This window comes from Vulpes vulpes, chromosome 9, assembly GCF_048418805.1.
Source record: "Vulpes vulpes isolate BD-2025 chromosome 9, VulVul3, whole genome shotgun sequence".
NCBI lineage: Eukaryota > Metazoa > Chordata > Mammalia > Carnivora > Canidae > Vulpes > Vulpes vulpes.
In genome coordinates this window covers 91103349-91125232 of record NC_132788.1, presented here as the reverse complement: position 1 = coordinate 91125232, position 21884 = coordinate 91103349, and the positions used below count along the sequence as shown (strand labels likewise).

Sequence of the window (21884 nt, the reverse complement as noted above, 5' to 3'; positions counted from 1 at the left end):
TGACTTTCTCCATGTCTTCTCCCTTCTAGATCGGGTGGTAGATGATCTCAATCCAATGCTGAACTTTACCCGGAAGGAGGTGGAGAACCTACTGCACTTTGTTGAGAAGGAGCCAGCTCCCCAAGCATCCTTGAATGTAAAGGGGATCAAGGAGCCAGTCCTGCAGCTTGCCTGTCTGAAGTACCCTCACCTCATCACCAAGGTCAGAACCTGGCTTGCATGCAGTTCCTGGTACAGTAGTCTCCCTGAGGGAGGCTTATCTGGCAAAACTAAAGTTTTGTTCCATGCAGAGGACTTGAACTCAGCTGATTCTTCTCCTTGCCCCATGCAGTCCCCCAGCCACCTGTTCCTACCCCAGTCTTGTCCTGGGAGTGCTCAGCTCAGCTATATGGAATAATTCGGCCAGTGTGAGTTTTTCCTAGCAGAAAGAAGGGAGTAAATTCTAGAAATGTAGTCTTAATTCTCTGAACTTTAACATCCTTTTGATATAGAAAGTAGACTTGGGTTTTGTAAAGGTGGGGCCGGGTTAGAGTCGTGAATTCTACTCTTGTCAAAAAGACGGTAAACCTGCCTGGGTGTCTGTGAGCAGGTTCTTTGCAGGTGTTGGAGATAGCCAGCCCTATTTTGTTTTCAGAGGAAACTTCATTGTGTATCAGTCATGTTGGCAAAAAGATTGATAATTAAATCAACATCCTCCTGTGTCCCCAGGAGCCTTTTGAGCATGAGTCATTGCTCCTTAACCGAAAGGATCACAAGCTGACCAAGGCTGAGAAAAAAGCAGCAAAGAAAAGCTATGAAGAAGATAAGCGCACATCCGTCCCCTACACCCGCCCATCATATGCGCAGTATTACCCCGCCAGTGACCAGAGCCTAACCAGCATCCCTGCTTTCAGTCAGAGAAACTGGTGAGTCACTGAAAGAGGAGGAAGATATGCTGCTGGGTCAGCCCAAACGTTTTGATTGGTTCTGTTTTTAAACAAAGGGAGAACCTACAACATGCTCGTTGCCTTTTGTGAACTGACAGGTCTGCTCTTGGATGAGGTACCAAAGCAGTTCAGCAGCCCTGGTGTTTTAAATGGCTCTGGCTGGAAGAGTGAGCCACTGGCCTTATGATTCAGGAGAGTCCTTCTGGACTCCTGGAGAAGTGCAGCTTCCTAAGACACAGAGGCCTAACCCTTCCACATTGCTGCCTTCATATCTATAGTGCCTTGGTCCTAGATCTTGCTTAAGCAGTGAAGTTCAAGGGTGAAGGCCAGGTCTTCTGTGGGTCTTAGATTGTAGTCAAGGAATTTTCCTGCTCTTAATGAGATTTTATTCTGTGGCTGTGCCATGATCCTGAGAAAAAAATACTTTTCTTGAATACAACTTCTAGAACTGTTCAGAGTATTAACGTGATGGAAGCCAATTGCTGAGTGAAGAGAGAGCTCTGCTCTTTCTAAGACATTACAAAACTGTTAATCTATGTTCTTTTTTTTTTTTTCTTTTTTTTTCATTTCAAGACAAAGTGCCTCATAGGCCTTACCAGAATCAGCCACCTGATTGAATGGTTTGTTTATTTTATTTTAATTTTTTTTATTTTTGAGTGGTTTGTTAAAAGACTTTTTTATTATCTTGAATTAAAGATTCTTTTATTTGAGGGGACCGATTTAAAACTTTTTTCTTATGGAAATTACGTGTTAAAAAATGACAAATGAGATTGTAAAAGAACTGAAACCGTGTAAATTTTATGAAAGACTCTTATATTTGGTGAGTAAATTTGCTGCTTTTTGGTACAAGATGCTTTGAAGAAAAACGTTATTCTCTTTCATAGCCTTCAGACTTTATTTCTGTGTCATTTTCCAGGATAGTGTTGCCTGGGAATGTTCTCCTTTTTTGTCCTCCACCCCTTTTGTTCTCTTTTCTGGGCTTTCCCATGTAACAACAGGAATGCCCAAACCTAAAGCTAGTGGAAGAAAAGCCATTTTTGGCGGGGGGAAAGATGTGACAAATTGGTTGGGCTCTGAGGTAATGTCATCTCCTTTTTTGGCCCAGCTCTGGCCCTATGGGAGGCACTAGCCTCTCATAGCACTTGATAAACCATACTATGATCCTGCTGATTGCTCCTCCTGTCTGGGTGTACCTGAAGGGCGTTTCTGGCCCAGTTTCCTCGCTTTAGCTCCTCCAGAGTAGGGGGCTTACAATAGGTTCCTGTTACCCTGACTTTTACTCTGATCTGACTTTGGATCCTGGGAAGAGTCCCACTGACATCTGACGAGAGCCCTGTAGCTCCTGCAAAGCCACCCTGGGCAGATTAAGGAAATGGGACCCAGAAATGGTGAGTTAGCTGTGCTGTTTGTCCTATCTTGAAATGTGGGAGTCCACAGGGCCCAGAGGGCTGCCCAAAGGTACCTATCGCAACCTCAGAGCAATGTTCTTCAGTCAGGTAAGGAAGAATATACCAGTCCAGGGAGGTTCTCCCCCAAAACTAAAGACCAAAGGCACAAACTTCAGAATGCTTATAGACAGGGTCTTAATTTCAAAAATCTTGAATCAGGAATAGCTTTCTCAGGGTACCAAATCCAGTTGAAAAGGTAAAGAATAAGGAGTGCCATGGGATAGCATTTTTGCATGCTGGCTTAAGACATGCATAGCTAGTGCTCAGGATGGCCATGGCCATGTGCCATTTAGAAGCCTGGATTCTGTGAACAGCTTTTTGGCTGCTGCTGCTGCTTTTGTGGTGGTGATGACTTAAGAGGGCCATTTTGGACACTGGTCCCGGAGGAGCCCAATGAAAGGTAATGTGGAGGAAAGAGAGATGTCTGCATTACTTATTGAAACTTGATATTCCAGGGATGCCTGGGTGGCTCAGCTGTTGAGTGTCTGCTCTCAGCTCAGGTCGTAATCCTGGGGTCCTGGATTGAGTTTCCACATTGGGCTCCCTGCAAGGGGCCTGATTCTCCCTCTGCCTATGTCTCTGCCTCTCTCTGTGTCTCTCATGAATAAATAAATAAATAAAATCTGAAAAAAAAAAAAAGAAAAGAAACTTGAGATTCCAGAGAGTAAAGATGGTTGAAGTTGGACAGATGCTCTCTCACGAGAACCTGAATGTGTGACATCACGTGGCCCTTTTTCCTTGGGTGAGTGGGAAAGTTTCACCCATTTGTCTTCAACTTGGCAATGCACTGTGTTCTTAAGAATTTTTTCTCCCTTATTGCATCTTTACCTCTCCCTAACTTCCCTCCAAGGACTAATTCCTAAAGTATGTAGACAGTCCAAATTCTAGAGGAGCAGGTGTCCCCTTGCATCTCCATAAAGGTATTATTCACCAACATCTGATTCTTCTTAGACTCTGAGAGGCTTTATCCCTCACTTGCACTCGGTCTTGGTCCTACCTCTAGTCTCCTTTTGAATTACCCCTACTCTGCAGATTCTTCTGATCCTTCTCAGCAGCAAGTAAGGCTGTAGAATGGGGGAATCTAGAGAAGCTCTGCAGCCTTTGCAGAAAGGTAAGTAAGGGCTGTTCTGCTGAACTTTATTAGTTTGCTTGTCCTTCTCTCATAGGCAGCCAACACTGAAGAGTGATGAGAAGCCTGTGGCCAGTGTTCGCCCTGTGCAGTCCACCCCCATCCCCATGATGCCCCGGCATGTCCCACTGGGAGGCAGTGTAAGCTCTGCCTCTAGCACAAATCCAGCTATGAACTTCCCGATCAACTACCTGCAGCGCGCTGGGGTCCTTGTGCAGAAGGTGGTCACCACAACAGGTTGGGAATTCCTAGGTCCTCTTCTGGGGCTGCCTGTCCCTTTACTTTGTTTGTTCAGGAAGTATTTATTAAACACCTTTTGTATTCTAGGCCTTACTGCATTGGCACTGTGGGTAAAAATAGAGAAGATAGTCCCTGATCTTGAGGAATTTGCATTCTGATGGAGTATCTTAAGAATTTTAATGGAACAGGGTTTTTTTTAAATGTGATGTGTGGGATAGACTCTGAGCACTTCAGAGGTTGTGGAAATGTCACTGGGACACAGGGTTAGTCTGAGAGAGGTATGAATGTATTGAGTCCTAACTGTAGGGTTAGCTGTGTATAAAACAACATCAAACTCCCTACTTAATTAGAATACGTGAATGCCACTTGCTTCTTTCTTTGTGAGTGATATGGGTTGAGCATGGTGGGCCTGTGGTAGGAGGCTGGCAATCATTCTGTCCCTGCGATTGGTTCTATGATTCAGGGTAATTGGGAAGGAAAGCATTTCTTGGAGCTGTGTTTCATCTTATTATCTAGAAATATTTATGGTATATAAATTTTAATAAAAATATCTTGATTTTTTTGAGTATGAAAATAATGCATGTCTATTGTAAAATATTTGTGAAATGGGTAAAAACAAAAAGGGAACCCCTTGTGATCCTACTTCTCTGCTGATTCTTGAACATACTTTTTATTTTTTAGTTAGGTGTGAAGTAATACCAGCAAGGAAGAAGATGAGGCCACTTTTGGAGTCTAAAGAGATGTGGAGCAGATGGATGCAGATAGCTTAGGGAGGAGGAAAACAAACAAACCATCTGAACTAGAATCTTTTCCAAACTAAAACTCTATGAATTTTTAATTAAATCAAAGGAAATTGATCAGAAAGATGATTGGGTTTCTAAAAAGTTTCTCATTTTCCTAGTATTCTCTGTTAGACAACTGTGAGAAGAAGTCCTGCTTGCTTTATCCTCCTTGGTTCAGACCTCCACTCCACTGAGAGGTTTTAGGGAAGCTACTAAGGAACAGGAGAGGATGTAGACTTAGCATCTTCTTGCCCTCTCAATCAAGTAATCTAAATATGAGGTCTTTCTCTTCACTAGATATTGTTATTCCTGGACTCAACAGCTCCACAGATGTGCAGGCAAGAATTAATGCTGGTGAGAGCATCCACATCATCCGTGGGACAAAAGGTAAGAGCCTGATCAAGATGCCCATCCTTTACCTTTGGTTCAGAGTGTGGAGCTAGGAAGCAGAAGAAATATATATGGCTTGAGTTAGAGGGAGGTTAGGGATTATCCTATAAGAGTGTCAAATGTGGAAGAAGCATGAGAAAAAGACAATTCTAAGAGCTTAGCAGAGTTGGAGCAGGCCCAAAAGAGACTTGTTAGTGGCTTAAAAGAAGAGACTTAGGGCCCGTGCATTTCGCCATTGTTTTTTTGGAGAATGTTGCGATGGGTTTGGATAGACGACTGTGTTTTATGTCAGTCTCAGCCTATTGATAATGATATTCTTAGCTAAAAGCACCTCATGACTCACCTGTTGGTATACTAATTGTGGCAAGCCCCCACAGACATTTACCAGAGCCAGTGTCATGGCTGAATTGACACTTGTGGATCTTACTATGATTGCAAGATGTACCTTAGCAACCACCAGTGAACTTTGAAAAAACAAGGTTTATTACTCACAGATCCTGGAGGGCATACAGCATTCCAGGGCCACACAGTGAGGTCATAGGTAGAGAGAGAGAGAGAGAGAGAGAGAGAGAGAGAAAGGAGACTTGTGTCTTTACTAGAGTCCAGGTGTTGGGATGGTTAGTGTCTTGGAGTTTACTTGTTGGGTTTCTAAAAAGTTTCTCATTTTCCTAGTATTCTCTGTTAGACAACTGTGAGAAGAAGTCCTGCTTGCTTTATCCTCCTTGGTTCAGACCTCCACTCCACTGAGAGGTTTTAGGGATGTAGTCTTAATTCTCTGAACTTTAACATACTTTTGATATAGAAAGTAGACTTCGGTTTTGTAAAGGTGGGGGTGCTCCCACCTTTACTATACCCAGCCCCTTTACTAGGCTTGTCTTAGCCTAGAGCATAGGTCAGCAAACTATGGCCCATGGGCCAAATCCTGCCTGCCTCCTGTTTCTGTACCTGTGAGCTAAGCATGGGTTATACATTTTCAATTGGTTGAAAAAAATCAAAAAAATATTTTGTGGAACCTGAAAATTATATGAAATTCACATTTCAGAGTCCATAAAGATAGATCTTTGGAGAACAGCCACCTCCAGCTGTTTTCATGCTATGGTAGCAGAGTTGAGTGGTTGCAACCTCATGGCCCACAAAAGCAAAAATATTTACTAACTGGCCCTTTAAGAAAATGTTTGCTGACCTCTGACCTTCCAGGAGATTGATCAAAAGACAGAAGGTAGGTTAGTGTCCTATGGGAATAGAATGCTGGTCTTGAATTATTCCAAGGGAGAAGAGGGTGTTGAGGCAATGAGGCTCCTTCCTCACAGATCAAGAAGAAGACCCTTGCCAGAGTCCTTTGGCCAGAACCAAGGCAGCCATCTTACTCTTTCTCCCAGCACCCTGTTTATTTCCTCCGTTGCGTTAACCTTTCCCAATATTTTCTGGCATCTTTGTCTTTCTCCTCCTCTAGAGCCTGAGCCCCATGAGACAGGGCCCTTTTCTGTCTTGTGCTCTTCAGTGTCTAGAACAATACCTCAAACATGGTAGTCATGCGGTGTGGAATGAATGAATAATTTCGGGTCCATAGCTCAGTGCTCCACTTGTTATCTTAGGGACCTTGAGAGAGGGTATGAGACCTAATTTTATAGCTGTTTCCCAACCCATGGTGTCTGTTTCCCAACCCATGGTGTCTAGGCCTAGAGTTTCCCAAAGTTGGCTGATTGCATGTCTGCTCCTAGCAGTTTTCCTCCTGTTTCTTAGGGACATACATCCGCACCAGTGATGGGCGGATCTTTGCTGTCCGGGCAACTGGCAAACCAAAGGTCCCAGAAGATGGTCGGATGGCTGCCTCAGGTATAGTGGCTTCTACTTTCTATAGATCTACATGGCATTTTTTTGTTTGTTTTTGTTTGGTATGTAATTAGTTTATTTTTTGAATAATGTATACATGGTTCACAATTCAACAAAAGGTGTAAGAGAGGTAAAGTGAAAAGTAAGTTCTTCTCCCTACAAGCCCCCAACCATCTATTGCTCCTTTCTGGAGGTGCTTTTCTCATTTGCTTTTTTCAGAGATCTATTATACATATACAGGAATGTATGTGCACTTCTATGTAGGTGTGTCAGTCTCTGTGTTAAATATATATACATAACTTTTCTCCATTTTCTTTAAAGATTTATATATTTACTTGAGAGAGAGAGTGGGGGTGGGAAAGGGCAGATGGAGAGGAGAGAGAATCACAGGTAGACTCTGGGGTGAGTGAAGAGCCCAACATGGGGCCTGATCCCATGACCCTTGAGGTCCTGACCCAAGCCAAAACCAAGAGTCAGAAGCTCAACCAACTGAGCCACCCAGGCACCCCTCTCCATGTTTTTAAAATAAATGCTAACTCACAATACCATACTGTTTATTTTTATTTTTTTCACTCACTAGTGTATCTCAGTGCTTGTTCCTTATCATTTCATTAGATGTGCCTCATTGATGGTTTGCACAGGACACCATTAGATGGGTATAACACAGTGCATTACCGAGTTCCCTGTCCTTGGACGTTTAGATTGGTTTATCTGCCCCACTCTGCGCCCCCACCCCCTTAACAGCAACAGGTCATAATCATGTGGATATGTCTAAAAGATAAATTCCTAGAAGTGGGATTACCAGTGGGATTACATCAAAAGAGAGTGTGTGTGGCACATTAATAATGTTAGGAGCTCTGGTCAGGTTCTCCTCTATAGCGTGGCTTTCATCTATCCTCCTGCCATGGAGTATGAGCACTACACTGCTCTTGTTCCCAACTTTTATCATGGAAATTTTTATACCTATAGATAAGTTGAAAGAACAGCACCCATGTACCCCACATCTAGATCCAATGACTGTTATTCTTATAAACTTTCTTCTGTTTCTCTCTCCTATTACTGGAACTATTTGTAAGCTGAAGATGTCATGTCATTTTGCCTTTAAGTACTTCAGCACACATCTTTTAAGAGTAAGGAGATTCTCCTCCTAGCCACAACACCATTATCACACTGAAACAAAAACATACAACTCCATAGTATTACCTAAAATCCAGGCTGTATTCTCATTCGTCCCAGTTGTCTTTTACAGTGTGGATTTGGTTTTGTTTTTAAACAAGAATGGACCACTTTTTAAACTTCATTTTCCTTTTCTGTCCCATCCTGGTCACTGGCTGTCTCTGTCCCTTCTCAGAAAGAATCCAGCTAGTTATAAGAAGGATTTCTTAGCATTTCATATTCATTATCTCCTAGGATTCACCTTGATCTAGTTTCACAGACTGGGGAACTGGGATGTGGAGAAGTTACATGTCTTATCATAGACTTGTTTCCTCAATCAAAGGATTTCTTTCTTTGTGACTGGGAAAAGTTGACTGAAGGATATTGTTTGGATATCATACAATTTGGAGGACCACAGGACAAGATTTTTTTTTAATGGAATTTTTCCTATGTCCTCCTTCTCTCCCTGGCCATTCTGGTTCTCAGTGACCTACATTTTATTCCCCAGGTTCCCAGGGGCCTTCTCTCGACTCCACAAGCAATGGCAGACACAGTGCCTCATCACCCAAAGCCCCCGACCCTGAGGGGCTGGCCCGGCCCGTCTCTCCAGACAGTCCAGAGATCATCAGTGAGCTCCAGCAGTATGCAGATGTGGCTGCCGCCAGGGAATCCCAACAGAGTTCCCCAAGCTCCAATGCCTGCCTGCCTGGACCCCCAGCCCAACTTGTGGACAGCACTGCTGTTCCTGGGACAGCTCTCGGGACTGAGCCTCGACATGGGGGTCATTGCCTCAATAGTTCCCTCTTGGTGACCGGCCAGCCCTGTGGTGACAGGAACCCAGTGTTGGACTTACGGGGCCATAAGCGAAAGTTGGCCACACCGCCTGCTGCCCAGGAGTCAGCCCGCCGGCGGTCCAGGAAGGGCCACCTGCCAGCCCCCGTGCAGCCGTATGAACACGGGTATCCAGTTTCTGGCGGGTTTGCCATGCCACCCGTCTCCTTAAACCATAACCTCACCGCTCCCTTCACTTCCCAGGCTGGGGAGAACTCCTTGTTTATGGGCAGTACCCCCTCCTACTACCAGCTGTCCAATTTGCTGGCAGATGCCCGCCTGGTATTTCCAGTGACTACTGACCCTCTGGTGCCAGCAGGCCCCGTCAGTTCCTCTTCCACGGCTACCTCAGTCACTGCCAGCAACCCCACCTTCATGCTCAACCCCTCTGTTCCAGGGATACTACCCAGCTACTCACTCCCATTCTCACAGCCACTCCTGTCCGAGCCGAGGATGTTCGCGCCTTTTCCTTCCCCTGTCTTACCCAGCAACCTTTCACGGGGCATGTCTGTCTACCCAGGCTACATGTCCCCACATGCAGGCTACCCAGCTAGTGGCCTCCTCCGGTCCCAGGTGCCTCCATTTGACTCTCATGAGGTTGCTGAGGTGGGATTCAGCTCTAATGACGATGAGGATAAGGACGATGATGTGATAGAGGTCACTGGTAAATAGCTGGGGAGCCCCTCTCCACCTCACTTGGGGCCCCCGGCAGGTTGCCCACCAAGCTGAAAGGCAGCAATCTGGGCTTTCTGAGATTGGGCACTTGGCAGGAGGGAAAAGGAAAAGGACAAAGAAAGGTGGTTGACCATAATGGCAGGGCTCTGTTGCTGTTTAACAAAAGAGGCAAAAAAAAAAAAAAAAAAAAAAGCCAACAGAGCAGCAATAGTGGGAAATCAGGGACCCAAAACAGGAATGGAGGGGCAGGGCAGCCTGCCTCTCTTCCTGCCTGCCTTGCTTATGCTGTGTGCTTGCTTGCTTGCCATCTGAGTATAGAAGCTCACATCCCATTTCTGTCTTTGGGAACATTCTCTCCCAAGAGAGCTGCCTTACTGGGTGACTTAGCTTGGCCTAGAGAGGGGAGGGGAGGGAAGAAGGGTAAGTGAAGGAGGGTGGGCAGGGAGAGCAGATGGAGATTTCATGTGAAGTGGAGTCCTTTTAGGGGCAGGAAAGAAGCAGACCAGGTATGTGTGTTTGTGTGTGTGCGCGCGTGCATGTGTGTGTTTATGTCTATACGTGTATGTAACAGCAGGGATGGAGGTGGGAGGGGAGGGTGGGAGAGACTAAGGGGGAAACTAAAAAATGAATTTATTGTTTTTAAAGTGGAAATAAGAGTGGTGGTTCATGGCAACTATTATTAGGAACATTGGGATGAGCCCAGGAGAAGAGCCATGGAACCCATAAATTTCCTTCTAGTTGGGTGAAAAGAAGGCCCAGCTAATCCAAGTCCCTAGTTATCAGAGCCACATTTATTTTGAATTTAGGGGATATTATGAGAGAAAATGGGGCATTATCAATCTCTGTATCTTTCCCCAGTGGTTGTCTCTGAGCAGATCTCCCTTCCCAGGGTGTGAGATTGTCTGTGTGCAGAGGCTGGGACAGGGATACTGCGGTTATATGAGCAAGAGGTCATGGAGTTGTGGCCAGAATAGACCTTCACAAGGATGGAACTGAGCCCCCACCTGCCTATCCTTGTGGCCTTTCCTTTTCCTTTCCTTCCCCTTTAGAAAGCTCCATGTTAATTTATTTTTTATGGGCAATTATTTATTATTCGGACTTTCCTTGTGTCTTGTTTTGGGGGGGGGGGCTGGATTTGGGGAGGGTAGGAAATAGGAAGGGAAATGTTAAGATCTCCCGGACCCCATAGCTGCTGGTGAATAAATCCCAGGTAGATGGTGAATTGACCAAGGAAAGAGAGTTAGGCTTGACCAAAGGTTACACTAAACAACTGTGTTTTCGGGAAATGGCCGCTCAGGAAGATCAGAGAATCTTGTGACTGGATAGTTAGTGGGGGTGAGACTCATTCCAGAGATTGAAACTTGGGATCATGGAGTTTGCCCTTGGGAAGTCAGTGACCCCCAACTTGGAGCTATGTCCTCCTCGGATAACCTTAGAGGCAGGCCCTCTGTGCTGAACAGTGAAACTATGCATTGGTGACTGCTGGGTTGAGAGAATAGGCTGTTGGTTTCCTATTGGGAAATGCTGTGGCCTCCTCAGTCTATCAGATGATTACTGTGGGCCTGGTGTTAGCTCTGTCCTCTGTGAAGGAACACAGAGCAGCCCTTCCTCTATAAGAGCCTTAAGTCTGGCTTTTGTCTGAAAGAATGCATCAGGCATTCTGGGTCTACCTTTCTTGTCAGTGGTGGGGAAAGGGGCATCTACTCTTTAAGTATAAACACTGGCTGTCTTCCTATTGGCTGTTTTTCCCCCTGCTACCAAGACTTTGCTAGGCAGTTCTTTATGATGAACAAACCTGTCTGGCTTTAGAGTTTTGCCACCTATTCATGGGTCACTCCCCACTGAGCAGCTGCTGCACTTGCCTCTTCCCAACTTTGGAGGCAGCTTAGCCAGGTCACCCCTAATAGTAGCTGCTTCTGCAATTCTTCTGACCAGCCTGTTTCCATTGTTGTAGGGCTTTAGCACATTCTGGGGTATTGTCCCCAGAGAAGAGACAACGAATTGGCTGATGGGGCTGCATGCATGTGTGTGTGTGTGTGTGTGTGTGTGTGTGTGCACGCACATGCGTGCATGCACATGCGCGCGTTTATGTGCTGTCTGGTTGCACCAAAAGTGGAACTTAAGGAGCTTTCACTCTCTGTTTTCATAGGTACCCTGTCAGACACTTAACTCTCCTACTCATAGAAGCCTTAGATCTACAATTTAGCTATGCAAATTATTTTAATAATTTTAAAATAGCAGTTCCAACCAGTGCTTTCTCTTCCAGATGCATCCCAAGAATGGATGCTGAAGGGACTCAGTTGGAGTGGGCTCTCAGGTTTGAGACTGGTGCAGTAGGAGTGAGCTAGCCTGGATCTCTGATTTGCAGAGCACACTCACAACCTGGGCTACAATTGATGCCTCTAAGGCCCCGGAATACTGAGATCCCAGAGACGTGTGTGTGTGTGTGTGTGTGTGTGTTGTGCGCGCGTGTGTATGGTGTTGGGGAAGGAGGAGTATGTCTGTGTTCACCTCTAGGAAATTATAGCAGCAGGCTCTGAGAATCTGGAAACTATCAGCAAGGAATTGAAACCAGTCACTGGAGGGATGGGTCTCTGAAGGTACCAGGAAGTGAATGGGTATTCTGAGAGGCAGCACATACCTTTTCTCTACCCACCGATTCCAGGGGCTGGGTCTTGTTTCAGGTCAGAAGAGGCAATAGTTTTGGGAGGCTGACCTGGCTAGAGAAGACTTTCTTTGATATGTGCAGCATTTATTGTATAGGGGGGATAGGGTGGGATCATGGGAAATTGGAATGCTACCAGTTTCATGTTTGGGGGTTTTTTGTTTTTGTTTTTTAATCTGAAAAACACTTTTCTGACTTTTCTGCTATCTCTTTATGTATGCTGGTAGGCAAGTGTGCATGCACACCAAACATGAGCATGTGTGTGAGGGAAGCAGGAAACGTCTCAGAGCCTAAGAGCATGTTTTACATGTTTTACAGCCTCTTTGATCAGAAACACTTGGTGGTGGCTTCCACCTGCCATCCATCCAGGGCTGAGTAAAGGAAGGGTGGTGATATGGGATGGAGGTGGGGGTGGGGTGCAGTAGGTCAGGCCCCTCAGAATTTTCCCTCACCATTGTCTTCCATAGGATGTATTCAAGCCCCATCCATCTGGTTTAGTTAGCCTAAATCCTCAGGCTAGGGTATATAATACTACATTAATGATTCAGGATTACCATTTGTAATGATACCCAATTTCCTTTTCTTAATATCTTTGTGGATGAAAATTGAACCAGAGACAAAGTAGCCATTTCAGTAAGAAAGTAAGTGAACCATGTTGGATCAGATCATCGGATATCTGCCAAGTCCTCGCCCCCTCAAGTTATGCTTCTTGAGCATCTATCTCTTTCTGGTCCCTGGAATTCTCTTCCCTAGGAATTAGTGTGTGGTATTTTCTCTGTATACTTGTGATTCAAAACTAAATATGAAATTCCCCTCTCTAGGGCATGAAGCAAATAGCTGGGGTAAAGTTTTGCTGATAGGTTGAAACACTCAACCAAACTGTAGCAGTCTGGATGGGACTGTCACTCCCAAAGCTTTCAGCAGAGCAAGGCCCTCGGTCTCAGTCCGTTTGAGCCTAGCATTGCTCTGGAACTGAGTCCTCATCCCCTGGGGAAAGTCTGGGGGGTTTACATTCCTTATTCCTAGTGTTCCTGGCCATGACCCCCTTCCTCCCACTTTGTTTCCTGTGATTTCTCAGGAAACCAGTTTCCCTTCTGAGCCATGGCCTCCTGTGCACTCAGCTAAGTCATTCTTTCCCCAAAAAACCTCCTCTGAGAGAAGAGCTCTTAACCCCAATGGACCCACAGAAGACTTTCTGGCCCTCCTCTAACTTGTTCCCAGGAAATCTGCACCTCAAGGCCTGAGAATGCTGCGCTTTCCATCAGTCACCTTCAGACTCTGTCCCCTTCTACTGACTCTTCTGCCCTACGTGTTCCAATGTGACTCCTTCATGTCTCTTCTGTGCCACTAGCTTGGCCCTAGGCCTTTTATGAATACCCAAGTCTTAACGATGAACTTCCCAAGCAGGCAGTGTCCAACTTCTTCACTCTTCAGGGACCTGAGTCTGCCCCTTTCACAAGTTAGTTGGTTATAGTAATCCAGTGCATTGGGAAGAGGTAGCCAGGTAGGCTGCAGAGTCTAGTGCAGAGGCCTGGGGAGATTTGGATACTCTGTTACCACTACTGGGATGATATTCTGAAGAGGGGACCTCATACTGTGACCTGACCCAGGACCCTCCTCTGGAAGAGAGCTCAGCCCAAGTGTGTATGTGCATGAGTGTGTGTGCGTGTACATGGGTGCGTGCGTGCGCACGTGCGAGATAGAGTGTGCACTCATGGGCATGGGTGTAAACTGTTATCTGGTTGTGTTACTCAGGGTGGGCTGGGGACTCACGGGAAAAAATCCCCCTCAGCCTACCCAAGACTGGTTTTTTTCCTGTGCCCTCTCTAGAAGGGTCAGGGGAAGGGTCCAGGTGGGTTGAGGGGGTCGCAATGGATAACCACTAAGGCCACACTGCTGCCGGGAAGAGTAGGGGGATATGAAATGGCCCCAGGGACCTGGCACTTGGCTTTGGTTTTCCGTCTTCTTTCCTCAGGATGCCCCCTGAGGCCTGGGACCTGCTGCACCTGGCTTTGAGGAGCATCTGTGGCTGGGTGCTCCAGCTGCTGGTGTGATCATGGGCTTCCCTCCTCTCTCATCAGGGCAGGTGCTCCTGCCCCAGAGACTGGGCAACTGGCTGTTTCTATGACGTATTTATTTTTACTTGTGTTTCATGTCACTTTTTTAAAAAAGCAAACAGAACAATTGTAAGTCAGTATAACTGCCTATCAGTTTTCTTTATTTCTCTTTTTGTAAAATAAAATTTAAACTCAAGAAGGCAGTGTTGTTTGATCAAGGAATTGTCTAAACAGCTATTTGGCTGGATGGTGGTGAAAGGGATATAACCAGAGTATAGTGGACACTGAGATGCCACTTGGGTTTGGTGCGTTGGGAAAGGGAGGTGGGAATAGAAGGCAGACTGCTGGCAGGCTTTGTTGCAGTGGGGTTCACTAGGCTTTTTCTGCCTTTGCTCACTGAAGAAAACCACATTTCCAGGCTATAGAGGAAACAGTGAAACTGACTCAGAGTAGCTTGAGGATAGATGGTCCTCAATCAAGGCAAGTCCTGTTGGCACAGCCCTAACCAGAGTGGGTGGCTGGGGATTAGGTACAGCATGCATGCCTTCAGAGGGTGGGAGATGGCTGGTGGCAGGGTCTGCAGACCATCTTACCCTGTATATGTCCTCTCCATTTGTCATCTGAGTTAGTGATTCTAACCACTGCCTCACAGAATTAGCCAGGCTTTGGAATATGAGGAGATAAGGGAAGGTGGGGGTAGTCCACCCTTTGTCTCTCCAAGTTTGGCCCCTGTAAGGGGAGGAGCCCTAGGGAAACAGTCTCTGGAAGTTTACTGGAGGAGAATTAAAGAAGCTCTGTGGGGATTTCTTGGACAGAGAAAGGCAGGAGGGGAAAAAAAAGGCTAAATCTGGGCTCATGAGAGAATATATGTTATTGGGGGAGAGAACTGGGAGTGGAGTGTGGGTAGGGCAGATGGCTAGGTGAACATGTCAGCTTACACCTGTTTCAAAAGGGAAGAGGAACAATTCACTTGGTGGCTTGTCTTGGCTGCTGCCTCCTGGTGGCCAGCAGAGGTCTTGTGGAGATCCCTACCAGGGTTGGGCTTGCTCAGTTGGGAAGCTGAGCGAGATAAAGGAGGTAGGGGGGTCTTATGGGCCAGCAGCCTTAGTCTCGGGCTGACTCTCACAACAGAGGCGGTGAAGTTCCTCAGGCACACTCTGAACTCTGAGTTGGCCTTTGGAATTCCCCAACCAGCCTGAAGGAAGTGAGCAGAGAGGGCAAGAGGAAAGGCAGCTCCATACGATGGTTTCCTAGGAGAAGCTCATCAGATTCTGAGAACAAGAAAAACGCCCCAGCAAATATTGTGGGCAGAAGCTGTATTGTCTCTGAACCATGAACTGGCCCTTATCTCACAGGAAATGGTTCTAAGTGTATAGCCCACTTACCTGGAACACTTAAAGGATTTGATCATGTATTTGATGTCCATAAGCAAAACAACTGCCATGACCCTACCAACCCAACCTTGAGTGCCTGTGAAAGGCCAGCTGCTCTTTCTGCCAGTGTTTGTCTGGAGAGCTGAGGACAGTCTTGGCCCTGTGGATGAGGGTCATCCTTTCCTGCCTGTGGAAGGAACTGTGTGAAGTGGTGGGAAAGGAAGCCAGGATTATGAGTGCCTCTGTGCCCACTCTGCCCTTTGCTAGTGCAGCAGTGGAATCCACTTTAAGATGATTCCTCTTCCAATAGCAATCTTCCGTGTCAGGAGCACCAAGTTAGCTCTTGGCCCAGCCTGTCTTGTAGCCAAGCTTAGGAGCATAGTTGTCCCATCCCCCTGCCCCTCCACTGCAGGACTGGGCCTCTCAGGAGGGCAAAGTTTGATCTTTGGGGCTCTAGAAGAGTGCTTTGTAGTTTGTAGGCCCTCGGAAATATGAGCTGAAGATTCAACCTATGTTCGAGGAGCTTACACTTGATCTGGGAGTTACCTAGAACACCTTTAACTAGAAGGGCAGACCAGCCTCCACCCAAAAGCACATCCTGGGCTCAAGAGAAAGGAGCCCGGAGGGGGGCGGTTCCTGGTTAGCTCCAAGGGGGCGGGGCGTTGGTTTTGCTCACTCAGTATCCCCAATCCCTAGAACTATCTTGGCAGAGAGCTTACTGAATAAGTGTTGGGTGGATGAACGACCACTCCTGTGCTCTGGTTAGGGGTGCGGTGGGGTGGAGTGTTGGCAGACATGACTGACATTTGCGCTGTTCCAGAGGTTGGATCCGCTCGCTTCTTCCCTGAGTCCAAGTTGGGCGTCAGTTTCCTCAGTTGTAAAAGGGGGGCAAGTAGCCTTGCCTTGCTGGGTTCCCAGGTCTACCGGGAAGCTTCAGTGAGAGAAAGTGGCAAGACGAAGTGTGATACAAATAAATGCCAGAGGCGGATGCTGCTGTGCTGAACTTCCCAAGCCTTTTCAAACGCTTCACTGTGGTGCGGTCTTCCCTGTTGGATCCCAGCCCCGCTCTCTACTGTGACCCACCACGCTGACTGCCATCAGCCTCCCACGACTGGGGCCCGGTAAGTTGTGGAAGGCGGGAAGGTGCTCAGCGGGCTCCGCCCCCGACGGCTGGGGAGGAGGGGAATGGGCGCCGCTCGTTGCTATGGAGACTGGGCGGGGCAGGCCTCCGCCCTCCGGGTCCCGCGCGCACGCGCCCACGGCCACGGCCACGTCCCGCCGCGAGAGGGGGCGGAGCGAGCGTGCGCGGCGGGCGCGCGCAGGCTCCGCGACCTAGCCTGGAGCCGCCTGCGCCGATCGGCGTCCGCGGCGGGCGGCCGCTGAGGTGAGGGCCGAGCCGGAGGAGAGGCGTCCCCGCCGGGGCGGCCCCACGCGCGCTGAGGGCCTGGAACCTCCGTCCGCCTGGGCGTGACCTCAGGGGCCCCCGCGTCCCCTCCGTGATCCTCGCGGCCCAGGCCGCTCTTTGCATCTCGTCTCACCCGCAGCTGGCCCTGACCCGGTCCAAGGGCTCGAAGGTCTTGGACCAGTCTACCACCCCGGGCCGCCCCTGCTTCGGCCTCCGGTGCGGGGCACGCCCCGAGGCCGTGAAGCCGGAGCGGGGGGTGGGGGTGGGGAACTGAGGCCAGAACCGCACTTTAACTCCGCCCCTGCCCCTGGAGGCCGCGCCTCGCAGCGGAGGCTACAAACTTTAGCGTCTCTTAACTTAGGGAGGTGTGTGAGGCCCGGTGAGGTCGTGGCTGAAAAGAAAGGTTCTGGGTAAATACGCGAGGTGCGGGTGAGCAGGGCTGGAAGCCCAGAGTGGGAGGCGGCGCGCCCCCTTCCCGCTCAGGCCACTCAGAACCGCGGTCTGCCTGCTCTCCGCCGGCGCCCAAGTTGAAAGGCCTGGCCCGCCGCCGCGGCGCAAGTGAGCGGCCTCAGGAAGCCGGCGCCGGACAGCCCGCCCACAACCTCGCCGCCTGAGGCGACCACCCCCGGTCTCTGACCTGAGGAGAAACTGAAGCCTGAGGGGGACAGCCTGCCCCGTGTCAGCGGCCGGGGCTGTTTCAGAGCCAGGTGCAGAGGCCGGAACCCTCCAGGAAGAGGACTCCAAGAACGGGGGCATGAGCATGGCCCCACTCTGAGTTGACCTTCCGAGGCCGAGTTTGGCTTCTGATTTCCGTAAGGGGTAGGAGGACGAGGTAGAGGTGCAACCTTGTGGTGAAGAGGGAGTTATTGTAGAGGCCCTAGTGGGCTTTCTCTGAAGAGGGAACAGTCAAGGCAGGGGTGCTCAGCTCAGTGGTGATTTTCTCTCTGCCCCCAGCACTGGAGCACTTGAAGCACCTGGTCCCTGCGGCGCTGGATGCTATGAGTTGCTAAAGTGAGCCTGTCTTTTCAGGTGAGCTTCCCCAGCCCTCCTCCTGCCCTTTCACTTGAATAGGGGGGAATTCACTTTTCCCTGCCTCAGTCTTGTGCAGACCTAAGTTCTGGGATCCCATTTTCCCCTCTCTTCTGGGTAGTTCAGGAGGTGAGAGGATCAGGAGGTGAGAGGAAGAGGGAGGTGGGAACTGCGTTGCTTTGAGGAGGATGGAGAGTGTGCAGCAAAGAGGGCAGGTCAAATGAGGGATGGTCACTCTCAAGGCAACTGAGAGACCTAGCTGCTGAGTGAGAGCTCCCAGCTGAGAGCCTTGGGGTCAGAGATGTCCCAGCATGGATAAAATGCTTGAGGAAACCCTGTCATCCGGAAGGAGAGTGTGGAAATGGATCTGGATTCAGACTGCTTGGATTCCCATTGCCTGCATTTTAGTCTGGGGCTCTATTTAGTACCTGTGTGACCTTAAGCAAGTCTCTTAACCTCTTGATTCATACCTATCTATCTTGTCTTGAAGATTAATAAAGTAGCTGTGTTTCAACATTTAGATAGTGCCTGGCATATAGTAAGTACTTGGTGAAAGATTTATCATCATCATCATCATCACCAAAGAGAACAGGAATGAAATTAAGTGGAGGCAAAATGCATCCAAAAAGAAGCACAACTCTGGGGCAGGAACACATATGGGTAAGAAGACCAATGTGATGCACCTCAATTTTAGGACATCAAAGATGTAGGAGTTTAGTTTGCCTCTTTATGAGGCAAACATTATGTGTACGTTGACTCCAAAGAATTTTTCAGTAAAAAAAAAAAAAATTGATTTCCAGAACCCACAGGGAACAAATTATTCCACAGAACTAAGTTTTCTACAGGGCTGAAGTGTTGTCTTGCAGCTCCCAAATCTTTTGAATTTTAAATTCTTGGGGTGAGAATGTTCCTCTAGTGGGTCATATGTTTCCCTTCCTCTTTAAACAGTCTTCTCTGTGCTATGATTTTCTTTTCCCCCCTGGGTGATTCAGGTCAAGCCCTCTGTATAAGAGGTTTAGACTTCTGGCCCCAAGCTTCATGGAGGGCTGAATGGTCTGCCTTAAATGGCTCACATACCAGCCTCTGTTGTGTTCTGGGCCTGCTCTTGGATAGCTTCTCTGCTTTTTTTTTTTTTTTTTTTTTTCTTGATATGAATGTCTTGTACTACACAAAAAGGAATGAGGAAAGGCCAGTGGAGAGGAGGGGCAATTGTCAGGTAAACAACATAAACACAAAAAAGAAAAAAAGACTCCCGCACCTCACCTCATGCCTTGCTGTGAACTATCTAGTAGAGGAGGTGGGGTGGCAGGATCAAAACCACAAAAAATTCTAAACACCTGGAAATGCTGGTGGAGGGGAAGAATAAGGCAGCAAGTGGCCCCAGCTGTTACTCCCCCGATGCCAGCACCCTTTCCCCATGGGATGAAGTGCTTGGGCCAGGGAGTAATTGTTCTCCCTGGTGTGTTTCCATTTCTAGCAAACTTTCCTTCCTCCCCCTTGTTTCTAATCTATGGGCTGAAAAAGTGGGGTGAAGCTTGTTAGCACCAGTGGCTCAAGTCTGGGCAGCACAGTGCTGGACTTTGTTCTGGCTGCTCAGGCTGGTTTCATCTTTCCTTGGTTCTGGATAGATGAATTGGCTGGATAACAAGATTCTGAGGGACAGATGTGCTTTAGCAAAGGAGAGTTTCCTGTGAGTGTCTCTTCCTGGGTCATTTTCTCCCTGGGGTTTTTTCCTTATGGTTTCCCTATTTTTTGATAAATGATTGGGCCTAGCACTTGCTCATCTTCCCCTTGGCAATGGACCATGAGGCCTGGGGAGGCTGGGCAGGCAGTGTGGCAGTGTGTGGGAAGGAAGAGGTAATGTAGGGAAAAGGCAGCCTGGCTGACATCTTGCCCATCTTGGGGAGGCTGGTCAGTGCTGGAAGTATGTCCCTGGCTGACTCACTCCTGTGCTCCTCTATGACTCAGTTTCCCCAGGTGTGACCAAGGCTGCCAGCTGACAGGCAGAGCTGCTCTGAGAGCCTCAACAATTGTGATTAAGAAATAAAGAGGCTTGTGGCTTCAGTCATCCTTTATAGCTCTCTTCTGGGTCACTCTGTGTGTAAACACCCTGGCTCCTCCCCCTCCTGGGTCAGAGCACCCAAGGCAGGACTGAGGTTGGGCCAGAAGTGGTTGGCAGGCAGGTGGGGACATTGGTCAGAGCAGGCTACCAGCCTCCTCTCCCTCCTGTCTCTTTTGCAGCTGTCTTGGGGCACGGTGTTGGGGGCACAGAGCCATGTCTGACCTGCTCCTCCTAGGCCTGATTGGGGGCCTGACTGTGCTGCTCCTGCTGACACTGCTGGCCTTTGCTGGATACTCAGGGCTGCTGGCTGGGGTGACGGTGAGTGCCGGCTCACCCCCCATCCGCAATGTCACCGTGGCCTACAAGTTCCACATTGGGCCCTACAGCGAGACTGGGCGGCTTTTCACCGAGAGCTGCAGTGTCTCCCCCAAGCTCCGCTCCATCGCCATCTACTACGACAACCCCCACGTGGTAAGAAACCTTCTGTTCCCTGGCTAGGGTTCCACCCCATGGCTGGACATGGGGCAGGGGTATTGTAGTTTCTGAGGAAGGGGTGGGAAAATCTATGAGTTGGTCCTACAGACCACCTCCTCTGTGAGCTTGAAGCTCCTTTCAGATTTAGCCTGGAGTCTTACTCCAGGCATCCTTTCTACTTCTCCAGATCTGGTTCTCGGCTCATGGCTACCCATGGACTTCTGACTGCAGGGGCCACATCATTGTGTGTCCCTAGTTTCTTCCAGGGCTTTGGTCTCCTGCCTCTTGCTGTCCCTCTCTCTTCCATCCCCACTTGAGGCTAGTACTCTAAGACCAGCTGTTCAGATTCCACCTGCTCTTTGGGGTCGTATCTTGTTTCTGTGCCTTCCCTCTTTCAGCTTTCCTGCTGTGGCTACAGCTCCTCAAGCTGTTGAGAGAGCAAGTCCTGGGCATGGAGCTTAAAATCCTACCTCATTCTAGTGGCCCCTGCCTCAGTGATACGGCATTTCTTTGGATGTTACACTGCCTGGTTTGGAGAGGGAGTGAAGGGAGTGACAAGTGGAACCAGGTGAGCTGCCCAGAATGTTTAGGATGCTGGGGTCAGAGATGAGCCTAGCATCACCAGCACCCTGTGGGTGTCTGGCTGTACTTACAGCCTGTCCTGAGTCAGGTCTCACCAATGTAGCCTTTTGCCATACCATGGGATGGTACTGCCCACAGCTTCATGGGCTGGCAGCTCTACCAAGAGTTCTTCAGCCTTCAGGTCTGAGTCTTGGTAGACAGAGCCCTGGGAATCCCCAGCTCTGGTTTTCTTGCCTGAAGAGCTCAAGTAAGCAAGGTCCACTGCCTACCTGCTATCTGCTACCAAGCCTCATGGGGGCACTTAAAGAAGCAAGGGTGTGCTGACTCTGTGCCAGGTTCTGCTCGACACCTACACTCCAGAGATGAACAAACCTAGCCCTGCCCTCAAAAAGTTTCATGCAGTTGGCAAGTCAGCACTATAGATGAATCTCTAATAGGCACTGTAATTTGATGCCCACAGAGCTTGGAGCTCTGGGTCTGGGGAGGATACCTCAAGTTTGCCTGAGAGGCTCAGAGAGGAGGTGGACTCTACCTGGGACTTCTCCCACGAGTCGAACTTTGCTGTGCCACGAGGGGCCTCTTGGCTGAGGAAAGTACAACAGTAAAGGCTTGCAGACATGAGACGATGGGGGAAGTGTGGCCAGTGAACACGTGGTGGCTGAAGAAAGTGGTAGAAGGGTTTGCTGGGCCAGGCAGTGGGAGGAACAGCAGGTTGGGAGGCAAGGTGCAACATAGTTTGCCCCCTATAATTTAGGAAGCTAACTGGATGGCAGATGGAGGAGAGGAGGAAACGAGACAGGGAGGCCATTGAGGAGATAGGGCTTGCCC

At 48.5% G+C, this 21884-nt stretch overlaps 2 protein-coding genes across 11 annotated transcripts in view; both read left to right on the top strand.

Moving 5' to 3' along the window:
• Positions 1–14327, top strand: part of RAD54L2 (RAD54 like 2) — a 124325-nt gene extending 109998 nt beyond the window's left edge. For all 3 annotated transcript variants that reach the window (XM_072720887.1, XM_072720888.1, XM_072720889.1), the window contains 6 exons: positions 30–202; positions 709–905; positions 3541–3740; positions 4823–4912; positions 6659–6751; positions 8412–14327. In XM_072720887.1, coding sequence (XP_072576988.1) covers positions 30–202; positions 709–905; positions 3541–3740; positions 4823–4912; positions 6659–6751; positions 8412–9406 — 1748 coding nt within the window. In that variant the 3' untranslated portion in view covers positions 9407–14327. The remainder of the gene's footprint in view (positions 1–29; positions 203–708; positions 906–3540; positions 3741–4822; positions 4913–6658; positions 6752–8411) is intronic.
• TEX264 (testis expressed 264, ER-phagy receptor) overlaps positions 14324–21884 on the top strand; it is a 32957-nt gene continuing 25396 nt past the window's right edge. Inside the window, exons 1-4 of one of the 8 annotated variants that reach the window (XM_072720891.1) lie at positions 16785–16888; positions 17864–17938; positions 20180–20471; positions 20873–21042. In XM_072720891.1, coding sequence (XP_072576992.1) covers positions 20926–21042 — 117 coding nt within the window. In that variant the 5' untranslated portion in view covers positions 16785–16888; positions 17864–17938; positions 20180–20471; positions 20873–20925. Of the gene's footprint in view, positions 16626–16770; positions 17729–17863; positions 17939–20179; positions 20472–20872; positions 21043–21884 lie in introns of those variants that run through there. The other 7 variants (XM_025987095.2, XM_025987070.2, XM_025987119.2 and 4 more) reach the window with 7 other exon arrangements.